Genomic DNA, 19,938 nt, shown 5'->3' on the forward strand with positions numbered 1-19,938 from the left:
TTACTTTACACCACTGGAGACTTGATATACCCTGGGTCAGTTTCTGATTTGAATGATGTCCTCAGGTTCTCTCGATGCTCCAAAGGGCTGTGACAAGGTACATTATAGTGCATAGAGCCACAGGAGGTTAATGTAGGAAGAAATGTGCCATATAGCGTGAGCATTGCTATTGTAATCATTTGTGATTGTTTACATGATATGACATTGTCACGCCCTGATCTGTTTCACCTGTTCTTGTGATTGTCTCCACCTCCTCCAGGTGTCGCTTATTTTCCCCAGTGTATTTATCCCAGTGTTTCCTGTCTCTCTGTGCCAGTTTGTCTTATATGTTTTCAAGTCAACCAGCATGTTTTCTATTCTCTTTTTCCAATCTTCACAGATTTGACCCTTGCCTGTTTTTTCTGGACTCCGTACCTTTTGTCTGCCCTGACATCGAGCCTGTCTGTCATTCTTTACCCCTTGGACTCAGAATCTGGTTTTGACATTTTGCCTGTCCAAGACCAGGCTCTTGCCTTCTCCTTTTGGATTATAAATAAACTACAAAGACTCTAACCATCTGCCTCCTTTGTCTGCATCTGGGTCTCGCCTTTTGCCCTTATAGACAGACATTCTGCAAGTTGTTTGCATTAATGATTGACACTAATTGACACTTTACTTGGGTAAAGATACTCATCTTTATATTGTAATACCGTTAATGTACAACCCAGACTGCATGTTGGTGCTGGTGTAGCCTACCAAAAAGAACACATCCCAGACAGAATGGCACAATTGTGAAGAAAGTGATTGATCTATTCTTGTATCCTACTGATTGTAGGGTGTTCCAACAACACAGTATAGGGCGAAGTTTACATCCTAATGCAACAACACAGTATAGGGTGAAGTTTATCCTAATGCAACAACATAGTATAGGGCGACGTTTATATCCTAATGCAGACAAGGACATGTTTTACCCCATGACCTAGGTATTTTAAAATTGTATTATAGGTTAGGCCTATGTGTTATATCACATGCATTTGAAATAAATATTATATTTATTATACAGCATTAGGCTATGAGTTATAGAAATAGCTCTCTTGAATCAAACATGAACCTTGCTTTTGCTGCATAATGCCAATGTGTCTAGATATAAGACAGTCTAAACAACACTCACATAGAAAGTATGCTATGACAATGGGATCAGCCAATTTGGACGTAACACAGAAAAAAATCTATATTCCAAGACACTCAAATTAGTATATGTTAGGTTTGGTATGGTATCTATTAATCTGTGACAATATGTTACGAATTTTCAATACATATATGTTATGAATTTCAATTTGTTGTGGCTAACTTTATCTAGGTGGCTAGGTGGCTAATGCCAACGTTAGAAGTTGGGGTTAGGGTTAGGAGTTAGATTATTGGGTTAAGGTGAAGGGTTAGCTAACATGCTAGTTGCAAAGTAGCTAAAACGTAGTAAGTAGTTGCAAAGTTGCTAATTATCCACCAGCCTTTTGTTTCTGCCTTTAGTAACATTCTGTCTTATGTAACCATAACAAATGTAATATATCATGCTAAATTGAGTGTCCCGAAGTTTCGTTTACTATGTTATGTCTAGTCTGAGTACAGGCTGAATCAGCGGTGAAAAAATATAGCTTTTTTTTAACCAACTTGATCTGTGTGGTGCCAGCTGGCCGGCAAGTTATGCTGCATGCCAACAAATGGCCAGGAATCATCATTGGGAAATCAAATCCTCAGAAATAGCAGAATCACGATTTGTTGATTGCTAGAATTGATCGAAGGCTGATCAAAGTTCATCGATAGTCATTACAGCTAAACTTCCAGCCAAACTTAGCCTTGTAGAGGGAGAAGTATCCTATTGGGTAGAGGCATGGGATAGAAACATGTGCAAGATGATATAGCCTACATAACTCTTTCACAGAGGAGAGCTTAGTACAGACAGCAAAGTTAGAGAGAGAAAAATGGTATTAATTCAGTTATCATCCCTAGTCTCAGAAGTGTCGCATGGACAGGCTTTCTTAGGTCTGTGTAGTTTACTTATTTCCCTTATTGTTATTTTGCTGATCCGGCAGCTTGTGAAGCAGAGGAGACCACGAGGATTCCCTCCTGGACCGTCACCTATCCCTGTCATAGGGAACATTATGTCTCTAGCAACAGAACCGCACGTCTTTATGAAGAAACAGAGTGAAATCCATGGGCAGGTACGGTACTTACCTTATTGTGTCAAAGTGACTTGACTAAACCTAGGCATTTTTTTGTGTTGGCTACTTGTGTGCACCCCCATGTAGGCTAGTCTTCTTGTGCTCAAACCGGTTAACTATTGCGGTTTAGCCTATTGAGTGTTAATTTATGAATACGGATTTTTGCATTACAATATGTATTTTATATGTCGCTTTTCATTACAAAACAGAATCTCAAAGTTGCTTTAATTGCATTCGTGAAAAAACATTGAAATACAGTTTGCAGGTAGCCTAGAGGTTAGAGCATTGGGCCAGTAACCGAAAGGTTGCAAGATCGAAACCCGAGCTGCCAGGGTAAAAATCTGTCATTCTGCCGCTGAACAAGGCAGTAACACATTGTTCACCGTTAGCCTGTCATCGTAAAAAATAAGTTCTTAACTGACTTGCCTAGTTAAATAAAGGTAAAAAAATAAATAATCATCCGACACACCCCAGAATTCCTTATGTATGTCAAAATATTACGTCAGCCTAGAAAAAAAACTCAGAAAACTGAACAGAAGAGGCTCGCTATTCGCTAAGTGTTGGCAGGCTCCAGCTGCGCTTGCAGGGTTTCGAAAAATGGCGAAGGTACTCTTAGTCAGCATGCCTCGGCAAATAGAGCCAGACTACCTCTAAACTAGCCTAATAGATCATTTGCAATTTATATGTTATGTCATACTACCTTTTCAAATAAAAAAAATATGAAACATTTTGGGAAAAGAAATGGCATATTATTTTGGATGTCTATTTATTCAAGTATTTTATCTCAGATTTTCAGTCTTGATTTGGGAGGCTACTCAGCAGTGGTTCTGAATGGATATGATGCCATCAGAGAATGCCTGTACCACCAGGGTGATGTCTTTTCTGACCGGCCATCGCTGCCTTTATTTATGAAAATGACAAAAATGGGAGGTAAGAAAGTCAGTTATAATGTATTCTGAAATATGCACATTATTACATTGGTATATTGTTATTAGATATTACATGCAAATACAAGCTTGGTGTTATCGAACTCTCTAGGCTATTTATGCCTGCTCTAATCTCAATATCTTCCTTCTCAGGACTTCTGAATGCTAAATTTGGCAATGGATGGATTGAACATCGTCAACTGGCCAGCAACTCCTTTCGTTACTTTGGCAGTTTTCAAAAGCCCCTCGACCAGAAGATCCTGGAAGAGTGCATGTTTTTTGTGGATGCCATCGACGAACACAAAGGGAAACCCTTTAACCCAAAGCACCTGGTGACCAATGCTGTGTCCAACATCACCAACCTCATCATCTTCGGCGAGCGTTTCACGTACGACAACTGTGACTTCCAGCACATGATCGAGATCTTCAGTGAGAATGTGGAGCTGGCTGTCAGTGGCTGGGCCTTCCTTTACAACGCCTTCCCATGGATCGAGTACCTCCCCTTTGGAAAGCACCAGAAGCTGTTCCGCAACGCAGCCAAGGTCTATAACTTCCTGGAGCAGATCATCAGGCGCTTCTCGGAGGGCAGAGTGTGCAACTTCCCGCGCCACTACATTGATGACTACCTGAACAAGTTGGACAAGAGTGCTGGCGACTTGGGCACCCCGTATTCCAGGGAGAACCTAATCTACTCTGTGGGCGAGCTCATCATCGCAGGCACGGAGACCACCACCAACACCCTACGCTGGGCTATGCTCTACATGGCCCTCTACCCCAACATTCAAGGTCAGTGTGCTGCCTTATAGCACAGTAGGCCTCAAGTCCCCTGCCTTGTCCTCACCCAGGCCTCATATCACCCTGCCTTGTCCTCACTCAGGCCTCATAGCACCCTGTCTTGTCCTCACTCAGGCCTCATATCACCCTGCCTTGTCCTCACTCAGGCCTCATAGCACCCTGTCTTGTCCTCACTCAGGCCTCATATCACCCTGCCTTGTCCTCACTCAGGCCTCATATCACCCTGCCTTGTCCTCACTCAGGCCTCATATCACCCTGTCTTGTCCTTACTCAGGCCTCATAGCACCCTGCTTTGTCCTCACTCAGGCCTCATGGCACCCTGCCTTGTTCTCACTCAGGCCTCATGGCACCATGCCTTGTCCTTAATCAGGCCTCTTAGCACCCTGCCTTGTCCTTACTCAGGCCTCATCATGTCAAGTGGTGCATAAGACCTCCACAACGTCCCTCCATCTCTTCCTGTCCTTTTCTATTTTGTTTGTCTCTTTTTCAGATGAGGCCTATTCTGGTATTAAGCTCAGTTTCAACGGTTCGCTAACAGGTCATCCTTGGTCTTTCTTTCTCCTCTTCTCCTCTGGTGTCCAGTAAAGGGACTTGCCTCGTCCTTATTTCGGACAGTGAAGCTACAATTGTAAATGTGTCTCTATAATTCACCATTTTAGATTTGATATCAAATATTTTATATTAGGTGACAGGACAGAATGTTCCTTTTATTTGAGGGTATTTTTTATATATATATAATGTATATCTGTTTTACCGTTTAGAATTGAAAGCATGTAGCAAATGTATCTAATCCCCCCATTTGAAGACATCATAAGTATTTGGACAAGTTCACTTAGTGTTTTAACGTAGTAAAAATTGTAGTATTTGGTCCCATATTCCTTGCACACAATGACTACATCAAGCTGTGACTTTAAAAACTTGTTGGATTCATTTACAGCTTGTTTTGGTTGTGTTGCTTGGCCCAATAGGAAGTGAATGGTGGACAATGTACTGTATTTTAATATTTTGTAGACATTTGTATTGTAAGTAAGAATGAAATTGTGTTTTTGAACACAGCTACATTAATGTGGATGCTACCATGATTAGGGATGTCATGAATTGGAAATAAAATTACTCCAGTCATCATCCATCATTCATAACCCCAAATGAACCAAAACAAACTCCAAATGCATCCAACGAGTGTGTAGTCACAAGCTTGATGTAGTCATTGCGTACTAGAAATATGGGACCAAATACTAAACATTAGACCGCTTTAATACACTATAAGTGAATGTGTCCAAATACATATGACATCTTCAAATGGGAGGACTAGATATGTAAAAGTGCTTTCATTTCTAAACTTTAAAACAGATATAAATGAAAATACCTTCAAATGAAAGGTGACATTCTGTACCTTCGCCTCATATGAAACATTTGATAACAAATCCAAAATGCTGGAGTATAGAGCCAAATTTACAATTTTAGCTTCACTGTCCAAATACATACGGAGGGGAGTGTATGTTTGTAGGTAATTAATAATAGTTTTTTTAATAGATTTTTGTTTAAACTATTTCACTACTAAGGTATACGCTGAGTGTATAAAACATAATGCTCTTTCAATGACATAGACTGACCACGTTATTGATGTCACTTGCTAAATCCACTTCAATCAATGAAATCAATTTTATTTATAAAGCCCTCTTTACATCAGCAGATGTCACAAAGTGCTTATACAGAAACCCAGCCTAAAACCCCAAACAGCAAGCAATGCAGATGCAGAAGCACGGTGGCTAGGAAAAAACTCCCTAGAAATGCAGGAACCTAGGAAGAAACATAGAGAGGAACCAGGATCTGAGGGGTGGCCAGTCCTCTTCTGGCTGTGCCGGGTTGAGATTATAAGTGTACGAAAATGTATGCACTCACTACTGTAAGTCACTCTGGATAAGGGCATCTGCTAAATGACAAAAATGTATAAATGTACATGACCATTAAGGCCAGCTCGTTTTTCAAGATCAAACGTTCATAGATGACCAGCAGGCTCAAATAATAATCCCAGTGGTTGTAGAGCAGGGCAATTATTTTCCATGGAGTGTCACATTAGAATATATTTTTGACATCACGGGCCAGAATCATATATTCAGGATTATACATTATAGATAATGTACATTATACATTATACAAAAGTACACTGTGCATTCAGCACCACGGACAGAACTCTTGTTAACGGGTATGCACAAAAACACAAGAAAGAAAGAGAGCTCAATATTACATTTAAACTACTCAATCAGTGTGAGGAGTGAAGTCTCTGATGGGCATTGACTAGAGCAGTGAAGTAAGGTATAGTTTTGACATCGCTATGCGCAAAATTGCTGGGAGGCGAAAGTCAGTAACAGATGATCTGTGCCTTGATTTATTATATTTTATCACTGAAAATGCCTGTTCACATACATAGGTTGACCCAAACAGTACAAACATCTTTTGAGCATGACTCCTAATCTTTGTAAAGTTTTGTTCATTGAGAGAGGCATAGAACCTCGTCAGTGACATTGTTTTGAGTAGTTCTCCAATCACTGCATCAGACTGAAGATTGATAAGTTCATGATGCAGGTCAGTGGGAGCGTTATTCACATTGAAGGTTAAAGGAGAGGAAACCAACAGCATGTCATTTTCCAACACTTTGAAATCCTCAAAATGATGAGAAAACTCACTGTTCAAAGCACACAGCAGCGATGTATACTTCTCCCGCTGGTCATCTGATAGGGAACAGACTAGTAGTGTCAGAAGATGGGTGAGATTGTTGGCTTTTACTTGGTGGGTCAGGAGGAGTCATTTTCCCTTGAAGGCTATGACAAGGCTGTACATCTGATGTGCAAAAAGGCCCTTCCCTTGTAGTTTGTAGAAATAGGTGAATTCCTTTACCTTGTCTTTCAAATGTTGTTCCATATTCTCTGCGATATCCTCAACACTCCGTGTCACTGTTTTTCTTGGCAGGGAAACATTTTCAAACAGCTCTTTCTTGTCGGGGCAAGGTATTGCTGCAGAGTCAATTAAACATTCTTTAATGAATTTGCCCTCAGCGAATGGCTTGCTATGTTTAGCAATTTTGTGGGACAGTACATAGCTAGCTCTCGCAATTCCATAGTTTTCTGAATGCAGTTTTGTGAAAAGTCCTTGCTACTTTTGCAACTGAGAAAGCAACTCCTTCGATGCACTCTCCCTCTGCTCAGAAGACATATTCTTATGTTTCTCTGCACGCTTCGTCTGGAAGTGTCGGGACAAGTTGTAGTCTTTCAAGACAGAGATGTTCTCTTTGCACACTAAGTACACAGCTTTCCCTGATACCTCAATAAATAAATATTTAAATGTCCACTCTTGCTGGAACACCCTACATTCATTGTCTACATTCCTTTTCTTTGAAAAACAGATTTTTGCACAATTTCTAGCGAGCTACTATTTATAACGTGTGTGTCAGCCTGTCAGTCACTGTCTTTCCTCGTGCAGTTGTTATTTATACATGCCTTCAAAATAAATGTCCCACAAGCGGTGGGAGTTAAATCATTACACAAAGGCGAGTGAGTATTCATTGGGTTTTTAATTTGAATAACAAATACGTTTTTCAAAACTTTACTATCGCAAATTCTTTATGTGATCTGAGCATTATTCCGGGGGGCCGTATTGAATCAACAGCCCACCAGTTTACTAAATCAAATCAAATCAAAGTTTATTTGTCACGTGCGCTGAATACAACAGGTACCCCCCGGACAGGGGAATGCTTACTTGCAGGCTCTAACCAATAGTGCAAAAAAAGGTATTAGGTGAACAATAGGTAGGTAAAGAAATAAAACAACAGTAAAAAGACAGGCTATAGAAGTAGCGAGGCTATATACAGACACCAGTTAGTCAGGCTGATTGAGGTAGTATGTACATGTAGATATGGTTAAAGTGACTATGCATATATGATGAACAGAGAGGAGCAGTAGTGTAAAAGAGGGGTTGGCGGGTGGTGGGTTGGACACAATGCAACTAGCCCGGTTAGCCAATGTGCGGGAGCATTGGTTGGTCGGCCCAATTGAGGTAGTATGTACCTGAATGTATAGTTAAAGAGACTATGCATATATGTTAACCAGAGAATAGCAGCAGTGTAAAAAGAGGGGTTGGTTGGGGGGGTGGCACACAATTCAAATAGTCTGGGTAGCCATTTGATTACCTGTTCAGGAGTCTTATGGCTTGGGGGTAATAACTGTTGAGAATCCTTTTTGTCCTAGACTTGGCACTCCGGTACCGCTTGCAATGCAGTAATAAAGAGAACAGGCTATGACTATTTTTAGGGCCTTCCTCTGACACCGCTTGGTGTAGAGGTCCTGGATGGCAGGCAGCTTAGTGATATACTGGGCCGTACGCACTACCCTCTGTAGTGCCTTGCGGTCAGAGGCCGAGCAATTGCCTTACCAGGCAGTGATGCAACCAGTCAGGATGCTCTCAATGTTGCAGCTGTAGAACCTTTTGAGGATCTCAGGACCCATGCAAAATCTTTTTAGTTTCCTGAGGGGGAATAGGCTTTGCCGTGCCCTCTTCACGACTGTCTTGGTGTGTTTGGACCATTCTAGTTTGTTGTTAATGTGGACACCAAGGAACTTGAAGCTCTCAACCTGCTCCACTACAGCCCCGTCGATGAGAATGGGGGAGTGCTCGGTCCTCCTTTTCCTGTAGTCCACAATAATCTCCTTGGTTTTGGTTACATTGAGGGATAGGTTGTTATTCTGGCACCACCCGGCCAGGTCTCTGACATCCTCCCTATAGGCTGTCTCGTCGTTGTCGGTGATCAGGCCTACCACTGTTGTGTCGTCTGCAAACTTAATGATGGTGTTGGAGTCATGCCTGGCCATGCAGTCGTGGGTGAACAGGGAGTACAGGAGGGGACTGAGCACGCACGCCTGGGGAGTTCCAGTGTTGAAAATCAGCGTGGCAGATGTGTTGCTACCTACCCTCACCACCTGGGGGCGGCCCGTCAGGAAGTCCAGGATTCAGTTGCAGAGGGAGGTGTTTAGTCCCAGGATCCTTAGCTTAGCGATGAGCTTTGAGGGTACTATGGTGTTGAACGCTGAGCAGTAGCCAATGAATAGTATTCTCACATAAGTGTTCCTTTTGTCTAGATGGGAGAGGGCAGTGTGGAGTGCAATAGAGATTGCATCATCTGTGGATCTGTTGAGGCGATATGCAAATTGGAGTGGGTCTAGGGTTTCTGGGATAATGGTGTTGATGTGAGCCATTACCAACCTTTCAAAGCACTTCATGGCTACGGGCGTGAGTGCTACGGGTCTGTAGTCATTTAGGCAGGTTGCCTTTGTGTTCTTGGGCACAGGGACTATGGTGGTCTGCTTGAAACATGTTGGTATTACAGACTCAATCAGGGACATGTTGAAAATGTTAGTGAAGACACCTGCCAGTTGGCCAGCACATGCCCGGAGCACACGTCCTGGTAATCCATCTGGCCCCGCAGCCTTGTGTATGTTGACCAGTTTAAAGGTCTTACTCACATCGGCTACAGAGAGCGTGATCACACAGTCGTCCGGAACAGCTGATGCTCTCATGCATGCCTCAGTGTTGCTTGCCACGAAGCGAGCATAGAAGTGATTTTAGCTTGTCTGGTAGGCTCGTCTCACTGGGCAGCTTGCGGCTGTGCTTCCCTTTGTAGTCTAAAACACATAAGACGAGCGTCAGAGACGGTGTAGTATGATTCAATCTTAGCCCTGTATTGATGCTTTGCCTGTTTGATGGTTCGTCGCAGGGCATAGCAGGATTTCTTGTAAGCTTCCGGGTTAGAGTCCCGCACCTTGAAAGCGGCAGCTCTACCCTTTAGCTCAGTGAGAATGTTGCCTGTAATACATGGCTTCTGGTTGGGGTATGTACGTACAGTCACTGTGGGGACGACTTCCTCAATGCACTTATTGATAAAGCCAGTGACTGATGTGGTGTACTCCTTAATGCCATCGGAAGAATCCCGGAACAAGAATCCCGGTCTGTGATAGCAAAACAGTCCTGTAATTTAGCATCTGCTTCATCTGACCACTTTTTTAAAGACCGAGTCACCGGTGCTTCCTGCTTTAATTTTTGCTTGTAAGCAGGAATCAGGAGGATAGAGTTATGGTCGGATTTACCAAATGGAGGACGAGGGAGAGCTTTGTATGCGTCTCTGTGTGTGGAGTACAGGGGATCTAGACTTTTTTTCCCTCTGGTTGCACATTTGACATGTTGATGGAAATTTGGTAGAACTGATTTAAGTTTCCCTGCATTAAAGTCTCCGGCCACTAGGAGCACCGCCTTTGGGTGAGTGGTTTCCTTTCCTGCTTATTTCCTTATACAGCTGACTGAGTGCGGTCTTAGTGCCAGCATCTGTCTGTGGTGGTAAATAGACAGCCACAAAAAGTATAGCTGAAAACTCTCTAGGCAAGTAGTGTGGCCTGCAATTTTTCACAATATACTCTACTTCAGGCGAGCAAAATCTAGAGACTTCCTTAGATTTCGTGCACCAGTTGTTGTTTACAAATATGCACAGACCGCCCCCCCTCGTCTTACCAGAGTGTGCTGTTCTATCTTGCCGGTGCAGCGTGTATCCCGTTAGCTGAATATCCATGTCGTCATTCAGACATGATTCCGTGAAACATAGGATATTACAGTTTTTCATGTCCCGTTGGTAGGATATTCGTGATCGTACCTCGTCTAGTTTATTGTCCAATGATTGCACGTTGGCGAGTAGTATTTACAGTAACGGCAGCTTTCCCACTCGCCTTTTCCGGATCCTGACCGGGCATCCGGCTCTTTGTCCTCTGTACCTGCGTCGCTTCCTCTTGCAAATAACGGGGATGTCGGCCCTGCCGGATGTTTGGAGAATGTCTTGTTCGTTGAAGAAAAAATCTTTGTCTAATCCGAGGTGATTGATCGCTGATATCCTGAAGCTCTTTTTTTGCCGTAAGATACAGTTGCAGAAACATTATGTACAAAATAAGTTACAAATAACGCAAAAAAACCCACATAATAGCACAATTGCTTGGGCGCCCGTAAAACTGCTGCCATTTCTTAAGGCGCCATTTCTGCCCTGAGACAAGGCTAAGTATAGCCCACAAAGATACCCTCCAGCACACGAGCTCGAGGTGGCGCAAAACCGGACAGGAAGATCACGTCAGTGACTCAACCCACTCAAGTCAAGTATAATGGCAAAATACTGGCATGATGTGACACACCCTTTCTAGGGACGGCATGGAAGAGCACTAGTAAGCCAATGACTCAGCCCCCATAATAAGGTTAGAAGCAGAGAATTCCAGTGGAGAGACGGGAGCCGGCCAGACAGAGACAGCAAGGGGGATTCGTCACTCCAGTGCCTTGCAGTTCACCTTTACACTCCTGGCCAAGACTAAACTCAGTCATAGGACCTACTGAAGAGATGAGTCTTCAGTAAAGACTAAAAGGTGGAGACTGAGTCTGCGTATCTCACATTGATAGGCAGACCATTCCGTAAAAATGGAACTCTAAAGGAGAAAGCCCTACCTTTAGCTGTTTGCTTAGAAATTCTAGGGACAATAAGGAGGCCTGCGTCTTGTGACCGTAGAGTATGTGTAAGTATGTACAGCATGACCAAATCAGAGAGATAGGTATGAGCAAGTCCATGTAATTCACACATCTACTCACGCTCCTCCCCTCTGGTCTACTAACCACCGGTCCTGCGATCCATCATTACGCACACCTGGCATCCATCATTACACACACCTGCAGATGGAAGCCTGTCCTCACCTGGACGCCATTACCTTCCTGATTACCTCCCCTATATCTGTCACTTCCTTGGGTTTCTTCCTCAGTCAATATTGTTCCAGTGTTTACAAGTAAGCGCCACTGTTATGTTGTCTCGTTTCATGTTTGTTGCTTTATTAAACGTTTCTCCTGCTTTGCGACTCACAGATTCATCGTTACAGTAATGATTTGTAGGTTAGCAGTAAAATCTTGAACTTAGCCTTAACAGGAAGTAACAGTACTGGAGTAATATGATCAAATTTTGTGGTTCTAATCAAGATTCTAGCAGCAATATTTCAAATCAAATTTTATTAGTCACATGCGCCGAATATAACAAGACCTTACAGTGAAATGCTTACTTACGAGCCCCTAACCAACAATACAGTTAAAAATAATACAGGTAAGAATAGGAAATAAAAGTAACAATTAATTAAAGATCAGCAGTAAAATAACAATAGTGAGACTATATACAGGGGGGTACCGGAACAGAGTCAATGGGGTAGGTAGAGTAATTAAAGTGACTATGCATAGGTGATACCCATTTGGGTAGCCATTTGATTAGGTGTTCAGGAGTCTTATGGCTTGGGGATAGAAGCTGTTTAGAAGCCTCTTGGACCTAGACTTGGCGCTCCGGTAACGCTTGCCGTGCGGTAGCAGAGAGAACAGCCTGGTAACAGCCTGACACCGCCTGGTAAAGAGGTCCTGGATGACAGGAAGTTTGGCACAGTGATGTACTGGGCCATTCGCACTACCCTCTGTAGTGCCTTGCGGTCGGAGGCAGAGCAGTTGCCATACCAGGCAGTGATGCTCTCGATGGTACAGCTGTAGAACCTTTTCAGGATCTGAGGACCCATGCCAAATTTTTTCAGTCTCCTGAGGGAGAATAGTTTTTGTCGTGCCTTCTTCACGATTGTTTTAGTGTGCTTGGACCATGTTAGTTTGTTGGAGATGTGGACACCAAGGAACTTGAAGCTCTCAACCTGCTCCACTGCAGCCTGCTCTACTGCATCGATGAGAATGGGGGCATGCTCGGTCCTCTTTTTCCTGTAGTCCACAATCATCTCCTTTGTCTTGATCACGTTGAGGGAGAGGTTATACTGGCACCACACGGCCAGGTCTCTGACCTTCCTATAGGCTGTCTTGTCGTTGTCGGTGATCAGGCCTACCACTGTTGTGTCATCGGCAAACTTAATGATGGTGTTGGAGTCGTGCCTGGCCATGCAGTCATGAGTGAACAGGGAGTACAGGAGTGGACTGAGCATTCACCCCTGAGGGGCCACTGTGTTGAGGATCAGCGTGGCGGATGTGTTGTTACCTACCCTTACCACCTGGGGGGGGTCCATCAGGAAGTCCAGGATCCAGTTGCAGAGGGAGGTGTTTAGTCGCAGGGTCCTTAGCTTCAATCAGGGATTCAATCTTGCAACCTTACGGTTAACCAGTCCAATGCTCTAACCACCTGCCTCACGAGGAGCCTGCCTGTTACGCGAATGCAGTAAGAAGCCAAGGTAAGTTGCTAGCTAGTATTAAACTTATCTTATAAAAAACAATCAATCAATCATAATTGACTAGTTATAACTACACATGGTTGATGATATTACTAGTTTATCTAGTCTGGTTTAAGGACTGTCTTTGCTCCAACTGTACCTAACCATAAACATCAATGCCTTTCTTAAAATCAATACACAGAAGTAAATATTTTTAAACCTGCATATTTAGCTAAAAGAAAGGTTAGCAGGCAATATTAACCAGGTGAAATTGTGTCACTTCTCTTGCGTTCATTGCATGCAGAGTCAGGGTATATGCAACAGTTTGGGCCGCCTGGCTCATTGCGAACTAATTTGCCAGAATTTTACGTAATTATGACATAACATTGAAGGTTGTGCAATGTAACAGCAATATTTAGACTTAGGGATGCCATCCGTTAGATAAAATACGGAACGGTTCCGTATTTCACTGAAAGAATAAACATTTTGTTTTTTGAAATGATAGTTTCCGGATTCGACCATATTAATGACCTAAGGCTCGTATTTCTGTGTGTTATCATGTTATAATTAAGTCTATGATTTGATAGAGCAGTCTGACTGAGCGATGGTAGGCACCAGCAGGCTCCTAAGCATTCATTCAAACAGCACTTTCGTGCGTTTTGCCAGCAGCTCTAAGCATTGCACTATTTATGATTTCAAGCCTATCAACTCCCGAGATTAGGCTGGTGTAACCGATGTGAAATGGCTAGCTAGTTAGCGGGGTGCGCGCTAATAGCGTCTCAAACGTCACTCGCTCTGAGACTTGGAGTAGTTGTTCGCCTTGCTCTGCATGGGTAACACTGCCTCGAGGGTTGCTGTTGTCGATGTGTTCCTGGTTCGAGCCCAGGTAGCGGCGGGGAGAGGGATGGAAGCTATACTGTTACACTGGCAATACTAAAATGCCTATAAGAACATCCAATAGTCAAAGGTATATGAAATACAAATCGTATAGAGAGAAATAGTCCTATAATTCCTATAATAACTACAACTTAAAACTTCTTACCTGGGAATATTGAAGACTCATGTTAAAAGGAACCACCAGCTTTCATATGTTCTCATGTTCTGAGCAAGGAACTTAAACATTAGCTTTCTTACATGGCACATATTGCACTTTTACTTTCTTCTCCAACACTTTGTTTTTGCATTATTTAAACCAAATTGAACATGTTTCATTATTTATTTGAGGCTAAATTGATTAAGTTAAAATAAGTGTTCATTCAGTATTGTTGTAATTGTCATTATTACAAATAACTTTAAAAAATCATCCGATTAATCGATATCGACTTTTTTTGGTCCTCCAATAATCGGTATCGGCGTTGAAAAATCATAATTGGTTGACCTCTAATAGAGATTGCATCATCTGTGGATCTGTTGGGGCGGTATGCAAATTGGAGTGGGTCTAGGGTTCCTGGGATAATGGTGTTGATGTGAGCCATGACCAGCCCTTCAAAGCACTTTATGGCTACAGATGTGAGTGCTACGGGTCGGTAGTCATTTAGGTAGGTTACCTTAGTGTTCTTGGGCACAGGCACTATGGTGGTCTGTATTTATCACTAACTGAATTTAATGTATTGTTTTATCCGGGTAGCCAGAGAGGAGAGAATTGCAGTAGTCTAATCTAAAAGTTACAAAAGCAAATTAGCTTTACTGCATCATTTTTGTACAAAGTTTCAGATTTGTGCAATGTTACAAAGATGGAAAAAAGCTGCCCTTGAAATATTCTTGATATGTTCGTCAAAAGATAGTCCAGCGCAATGCAGAGGTCCTTCACAGTTTTATTTGAGACTGTATAACCATCAACATTCATTTTCAGATCAAACAGCAGATCTCTTTGTTTCTTGGGACCTAGCACAAACATCTCTGTTTTGCCCGAGTTTAAAAGTAAAACATTTTCCGTCATCCACTTCCTTATGTCTGAAACACAGGCTTCCAGGGTAGACAATTTTGGGGCTTCACCATGTTTAATCAAAATGTTCAGCTGTGGGTCGCCTGCATAGCAGTGAAAGTTGACATTGTATTTCTGAATGACATCAACAAGAGGTAGAATATATAGTGAAAACAATAGTGGTCCTAAAATGAAACCTTGAGGAACACCGAAACATACAATTGATTTGTGAAAGGGCAAACCATCCAAAGCGAGTCAATTCTATATTTTCCAACAGATAAGATCTAAACCAGGCAAGAACTTTTCCGTGTAGACCAAGAGGGTCAATCTCTTAAAAATAATGTGGTGATCAATGGTGTCAAAAACGTCACTAAGGTCTAGGAGCACGATGACAGATGCAGAGCCTTTGGTCTGACGCCATTAAAAGGTAATTTACCACCTTCACGAGTGCCGTCTCAGTACTATGATGGGGTCTAAAACCAGACTGGAGTGTTTCGTAAACATTATTTGTCTTCAGGAAGGCAGTGAGTTGCTGCTGCACAAAAGCTTTTTCGATATAGGCCGATAGTTTTTTAAATTTTCCGTGTCAAGGTTGGACTTTTTCAGGAAAGGCTTTATTACTGCCATTTTTAGTTCATTTGGTACACATCCGGAGGATAGGGAGCCGTTTATTATGATCAACATAGCCGGACCAGGCTCAGGAAGTAGCTCTTTCAGTAGTGTAGTCAGAATAGGGTCCATTAGGCAGCTGGACACTATTCAGCATAGAACAGCGTAGAACTTTCTTGTATTCTGTAGCCTCAGAATGGAATGAGTTGCCTCTGCCCATAAAAACAACGTCCTCTCTGGGCAGCTTTAAAAATAAAGTAAAAATAAGTTTGATGTCTTCTGTGCCCATATGAATAACCCCTACAATGTAACTGCAATGATGAGATAATGTTCTGCTTCTTTGTTTTTATGTTTTATCATCTCAATGCCGTACTGTGTTTAACTGTGTTCGATCTTGCCTAGCCATCTTGTTTCAAGAGGACCACAATGAAAATAAGTCCCAGACTTTATTGTGTGTTATCCTCCATGATTTTACTCATGTGCATGTATGGGTTTGTCAAGTTTTGTGTGTACTTGTTTTTTAAATGGTTGAATTAATAAACTAAACAAGGATAGGGGACAGGTTAAATAAATATTTTTAAGCCTTGAGACATGGATTATATGTGTGTGCCATTCAGAGGGTGAATTGGCAAGACAAAATATTTAAATGCCTTTAAATGGGGTATGGTAGTAGGTGCCAGGCGTAACAGTATAACTTTAGACCGTCCCCTCGCCCATACCCGGGCGCGAACCAGGGACCCTCTGCACACATCAACAACAGTCACCCTCGAGTTTAGAGTTTAGCAAGCAGAAAGCACATTGTGATGAAAAGGTATTGACAGTTTGCTGCTGGTGTTTCCTCTGTGTAGAGAAGGTGCATACGGAGCTGGACAGTGTGCTGGGAAGTGAGAAGTCCCCCTCGCTTGCAGACAAAAAGAGGATGCCCTATGTGGAAGCGGTGCTACATGAGGTCCTGCGCTTCTGTAACATTGTGCCCCTGGGCATCTTCCGCGCCACCACTCAGGACACACTGGTGAGCGGCTACAACATCCCCAAAGGCACCATGGTCATCACCAACCTGTACTCTGTGCACTTTGATGAGAAGTATTGGTGCGACCCTGGAACCTTCTCACCACATCGCTTCCTGGACAGCAATGGAAACTTTGTCCGACGGGAAGCTTTCCTACCCTTCTCTCTGGGTGAGTCTGGCTTCTTTCCACTCCTAGGCCCCCAAAGAGAGTAGCACAGACTCTCACACACATACTGTGTACACCCTCTCACTTGAATGACTCTCCTCTTGCCTAATCTAAATTGTAATGCTTAAAAACAGGGTTAATAGTCATCATGGGCATGAAATTCCAATATATTAGAGATTCTTCTGTATGTTTGTATACGTTTTAGGCAGTAGTTCTGAAAGTAGCACTCATGAGCCAAAAATGGTCCCCAAAAATGGCATACTACGTCACATATATGCAGATATGTGCACCACGTCATTGCTCTCTCTCTCTCTGTACTGTGCCCACTGAGCTGGGCCCGCCCTGCAACCTCATTGGATAATGCTGGGCAGGCCTCTTGCTACCTGTCACTCAAATGTGAGAGGCTGAAGCTCATTGGCTATAACTCAAATTGCTAGGTGGCAGGCCCACGTGGAGGGAAATGTAGGGAAAATAACGCAGCACAGCTTCAATAAAAGTCGCTTTCAAAATAGGGATTTTGTGTCTAATTGAGGTAAGACAGTAATTCTGCTCATAGATTATGCATGTATGAACTACACATTGAAAAATACTTTCTTAGTTGCCAAAGTACCGGAGCATGTCTTTAACTGTATACCCCAGCTATGATCTCATTTCATTTTACCTACAATGAGTCAAATGTAATAAAAGCTAGAGCCTCTCCGGTATTACAACAACCTTACGGGTATGAAGGCCCAGTAATCTATTTGAGCACTTAATTAATAGACTGGTGAGCAAGCCTGTCCCTGGGGCTATTGCAGACTACAACGCTGCCATTAGTAAAGGAAAGTACTGTTAAGACAGAAAAACACCACCATGTCAGTTCAAACAAAACAAATTATCTGTCATACCACCCATACATGTGGTTCCCTCTATTGCTCAAGTTGCGCTGTGTATGCAAGTGTAAACCTTTTCCCAGCCATAACCTATATCCTAATAAGGTAAACACTAAACAGCTGATTACAGTGATAGTAAAGGTCCTTTACTATCACTTAACAGATACATTGAGTACAATAGGTATGTTGTATTGGTTGAATGTTCACTGGAAAACAGTAGTCAGTAGTAGCTGGTGTCACTAAATCGGCAGACGGCTCATTGTAATGGCTGGAATGGAATGGTTTGATACCGTTCCGTTGATTTCATGTCAGCCATTACGACGAGCAGTCCTCCCTTCACCAGCCTCCTCTGAGTAGAGTAGATGATACAAAGTATGACATGATCTTCACAAAACTCAATCCATGTTGTGTGGTTTGTCCTCAGGGAAGCGTCACTGTTTGGGCGAGCATCTGGCCAGGATGGAGATGTTCCTGTTCTTCACCACCATGCTGCAGCGCTTCCACCTGCAGTTCCCCCCCGGCACAGTGCCAAGCCTCACCCCCAAACTGGGCATGACACTGCAGCCGCTGCCTTACTCCATCTGCGCCGTCCGCAGGCAGCAGTGACAGATTCTCAGAAGGCACAGCCCGAAGGGGTGGGGGGGTTGGGGGTTTAGTCAGAACAGAACAGGGGTCTAGAGCTTGGACTCCTACCCTGTGTTTTACACAGAACTGCTAGAATTCTAAACATCAGCCGATGGTTGTTTCTGAGCAATTGCATGTTTGCACAGCACCATTTGCAAAGTCACAGGATCACCAGAAATGTTACTGGCGAGATCCGGAAATATCAGGTGGAACTTCTCAGTAAGTTTAATCGAGAAGATAAGAAGTGTGAATATTTAAACAATACATGCAGACATATACTATGAATTAATCTTGAATTAGAATTGACTTTTTATCTGTGTCCTTATAATCAAATGTCTCATCTTCCCTGCGGGATTACATCAATGATTGACAGGATGGACCTCTATGATGGTTCACAGCCCTGTCTTCTCTCTCACAGCCTGCCTAGATGAGAAATAGGAACATTACCCACTGGGCACACACTGGTTGAATCATTGTTGTTTCCATGTCATTTCAATGAAATTACATTGAACCTACGTGGAATAGACATTGAATTGATGCCTATTCCCAGTGGGTAGTTTCAGCTGTTTCTACAGCACAGTGAAAATAAGTAGACTAGCAGCCAGCTTTTCCTAGAAGGCTCTGGACATGGTGTTTAGTCTGGATCAGTGCCATATCAAGCAGTCTGAACTAACAATGAACCCGATCTCTCTAGGGATTCTTCCATGGAAAAGCCTTCTCTCAGAAAGCCACTGCAATATTCGTTGAAAATGTCTTTGTGATGCTGTCCTTTGTGATTTAAGTAAATTTGACTTTTGTCTATTATGGTCATACTTTGTAATAAGAACAATGCCGTTTTGGTACTCCACTTACCTTTCTTACAATGTTTATGGTGTGCCTTTCCTAAGACAAATTCAAGTTAGATATGTTTTATGCCGCTTGTTCTTTTTCTTCAACATGCTGACAGTATTTCTCTCAATAAGTTATAGGAAACATTTCTGGAGAGAAAACATAGGTCTATCTAAACTACAGTACAGGACTAGTCAGACATGGACTTTTGCAGTGAGCCGGCAGAATGTGTCCAGACTGGGTCGTCCAGGGATACACAGACACTATAAATAATCTTCATGTTGTTGGAGCTGAGCCTGGGAGGGCGTCACCCATTTCCTTAAGTGACCTCTCACTTCTACTCAACAGACCAAAGGGCTAGAAAAAAAACTCAAATGCTGTGCTGTGCATACATCAGACTTACTGGGTAATATTTCATATTGATGTAATGTCTCTGGCTATTTTTGGCACTCAGCATACCTCTAACTACTAACTGCACTTCTCAGAAAGTTATGCTGAGGTAGACAGACTGCCAATTCGCCTGGATGAGCGCCTTGTTTGTGTGCATTGAAACTGTAACATTGCAGTCGTTTCAGCAAACATCAGTGTTCCAACTGTGGTTGTTGGCAGGAGGATCTAAACACTTCAAGGACAAAGTTATAGTACAGTTACATTCAAGGGGATTTTTATGCCACACACACACACACAGTTACAATTGAGTAGGTGTGTGTATGTATCAATAAAATTATTTGAGAGAACA

The 19,938-nt window shown here is 42.7% G+C and overlaps 1 protein-coding gene across 1 annotated transcript; it reads left to right on the plus strand.

Annotated features, from left to right (window-relative positions):
* Nucleotides 1-1,817: 1,817 nt before the first annotated feature.
* Nucleotides 1,818-19,938, plus strand: LOC110526546 (vitamin D 25-hydroxylase). The gene is made up of 5 exons (XM_021607596.2): nucleotides 1,818-2,198; nucleotides 2,987-3,128; nucleotides 3,278-3,910; nucleotides 16,549-16,878; nucleotides 18,172-19,938. Exons 1-5 carry the CDS (start codon nucleotides 1,959-1,961, stop codon nucleotides 18,351-18,353), a joined length of 1,527 nt encoding a protein of 508 aa, XP_021463271.1. The 5' UTR covers nucleotides 1,818-1,958; the 3' UTR covers nucleotides 18,354-19,938.

The sequence above is a fragment of the Oncorhynchus mykiss genome, chromosome 6, assembly GCF_013265735.2.
Source record: "Oncorhynchus mykiss isolate Arlee chromosome 6, USDA_OmykA_1.1, whole genome shotgun sequence".
Classification (NCBI taxonomy): domain Eukaryota; kingdom Metazoa; phylum Chordata; class Actinopteri; order Salmoniformes; family Salmonidae; genus Oncorhynchus; species Oncorhynchus mykiss.

Bases quoted from the DNA above. Each gene is read 5' to 3' on its own strand.
- LOC110526546 (XM_021607596.2), top strand. From the start codon at position 1,959: ATGGTATTAATTCAGTTATCATCCCTAGTCTCAGAAGTGTCGCATGGA. The intron at 3,129-3,277 runs GTAAGAAAGTCA...CTTCCTTCTCAG, and splicing joins GAAAATGACAAAAATGGGAG to GACTTCTGAATGCTAAATTT. The intron at 16,879-18,171 runs GTGAGTCTGGCT...GTTTGTCCTCAG, and splicing joins TTTCCTACCCTTCTCTCTGG to GGAAGCGTCACTGTTTGGGC.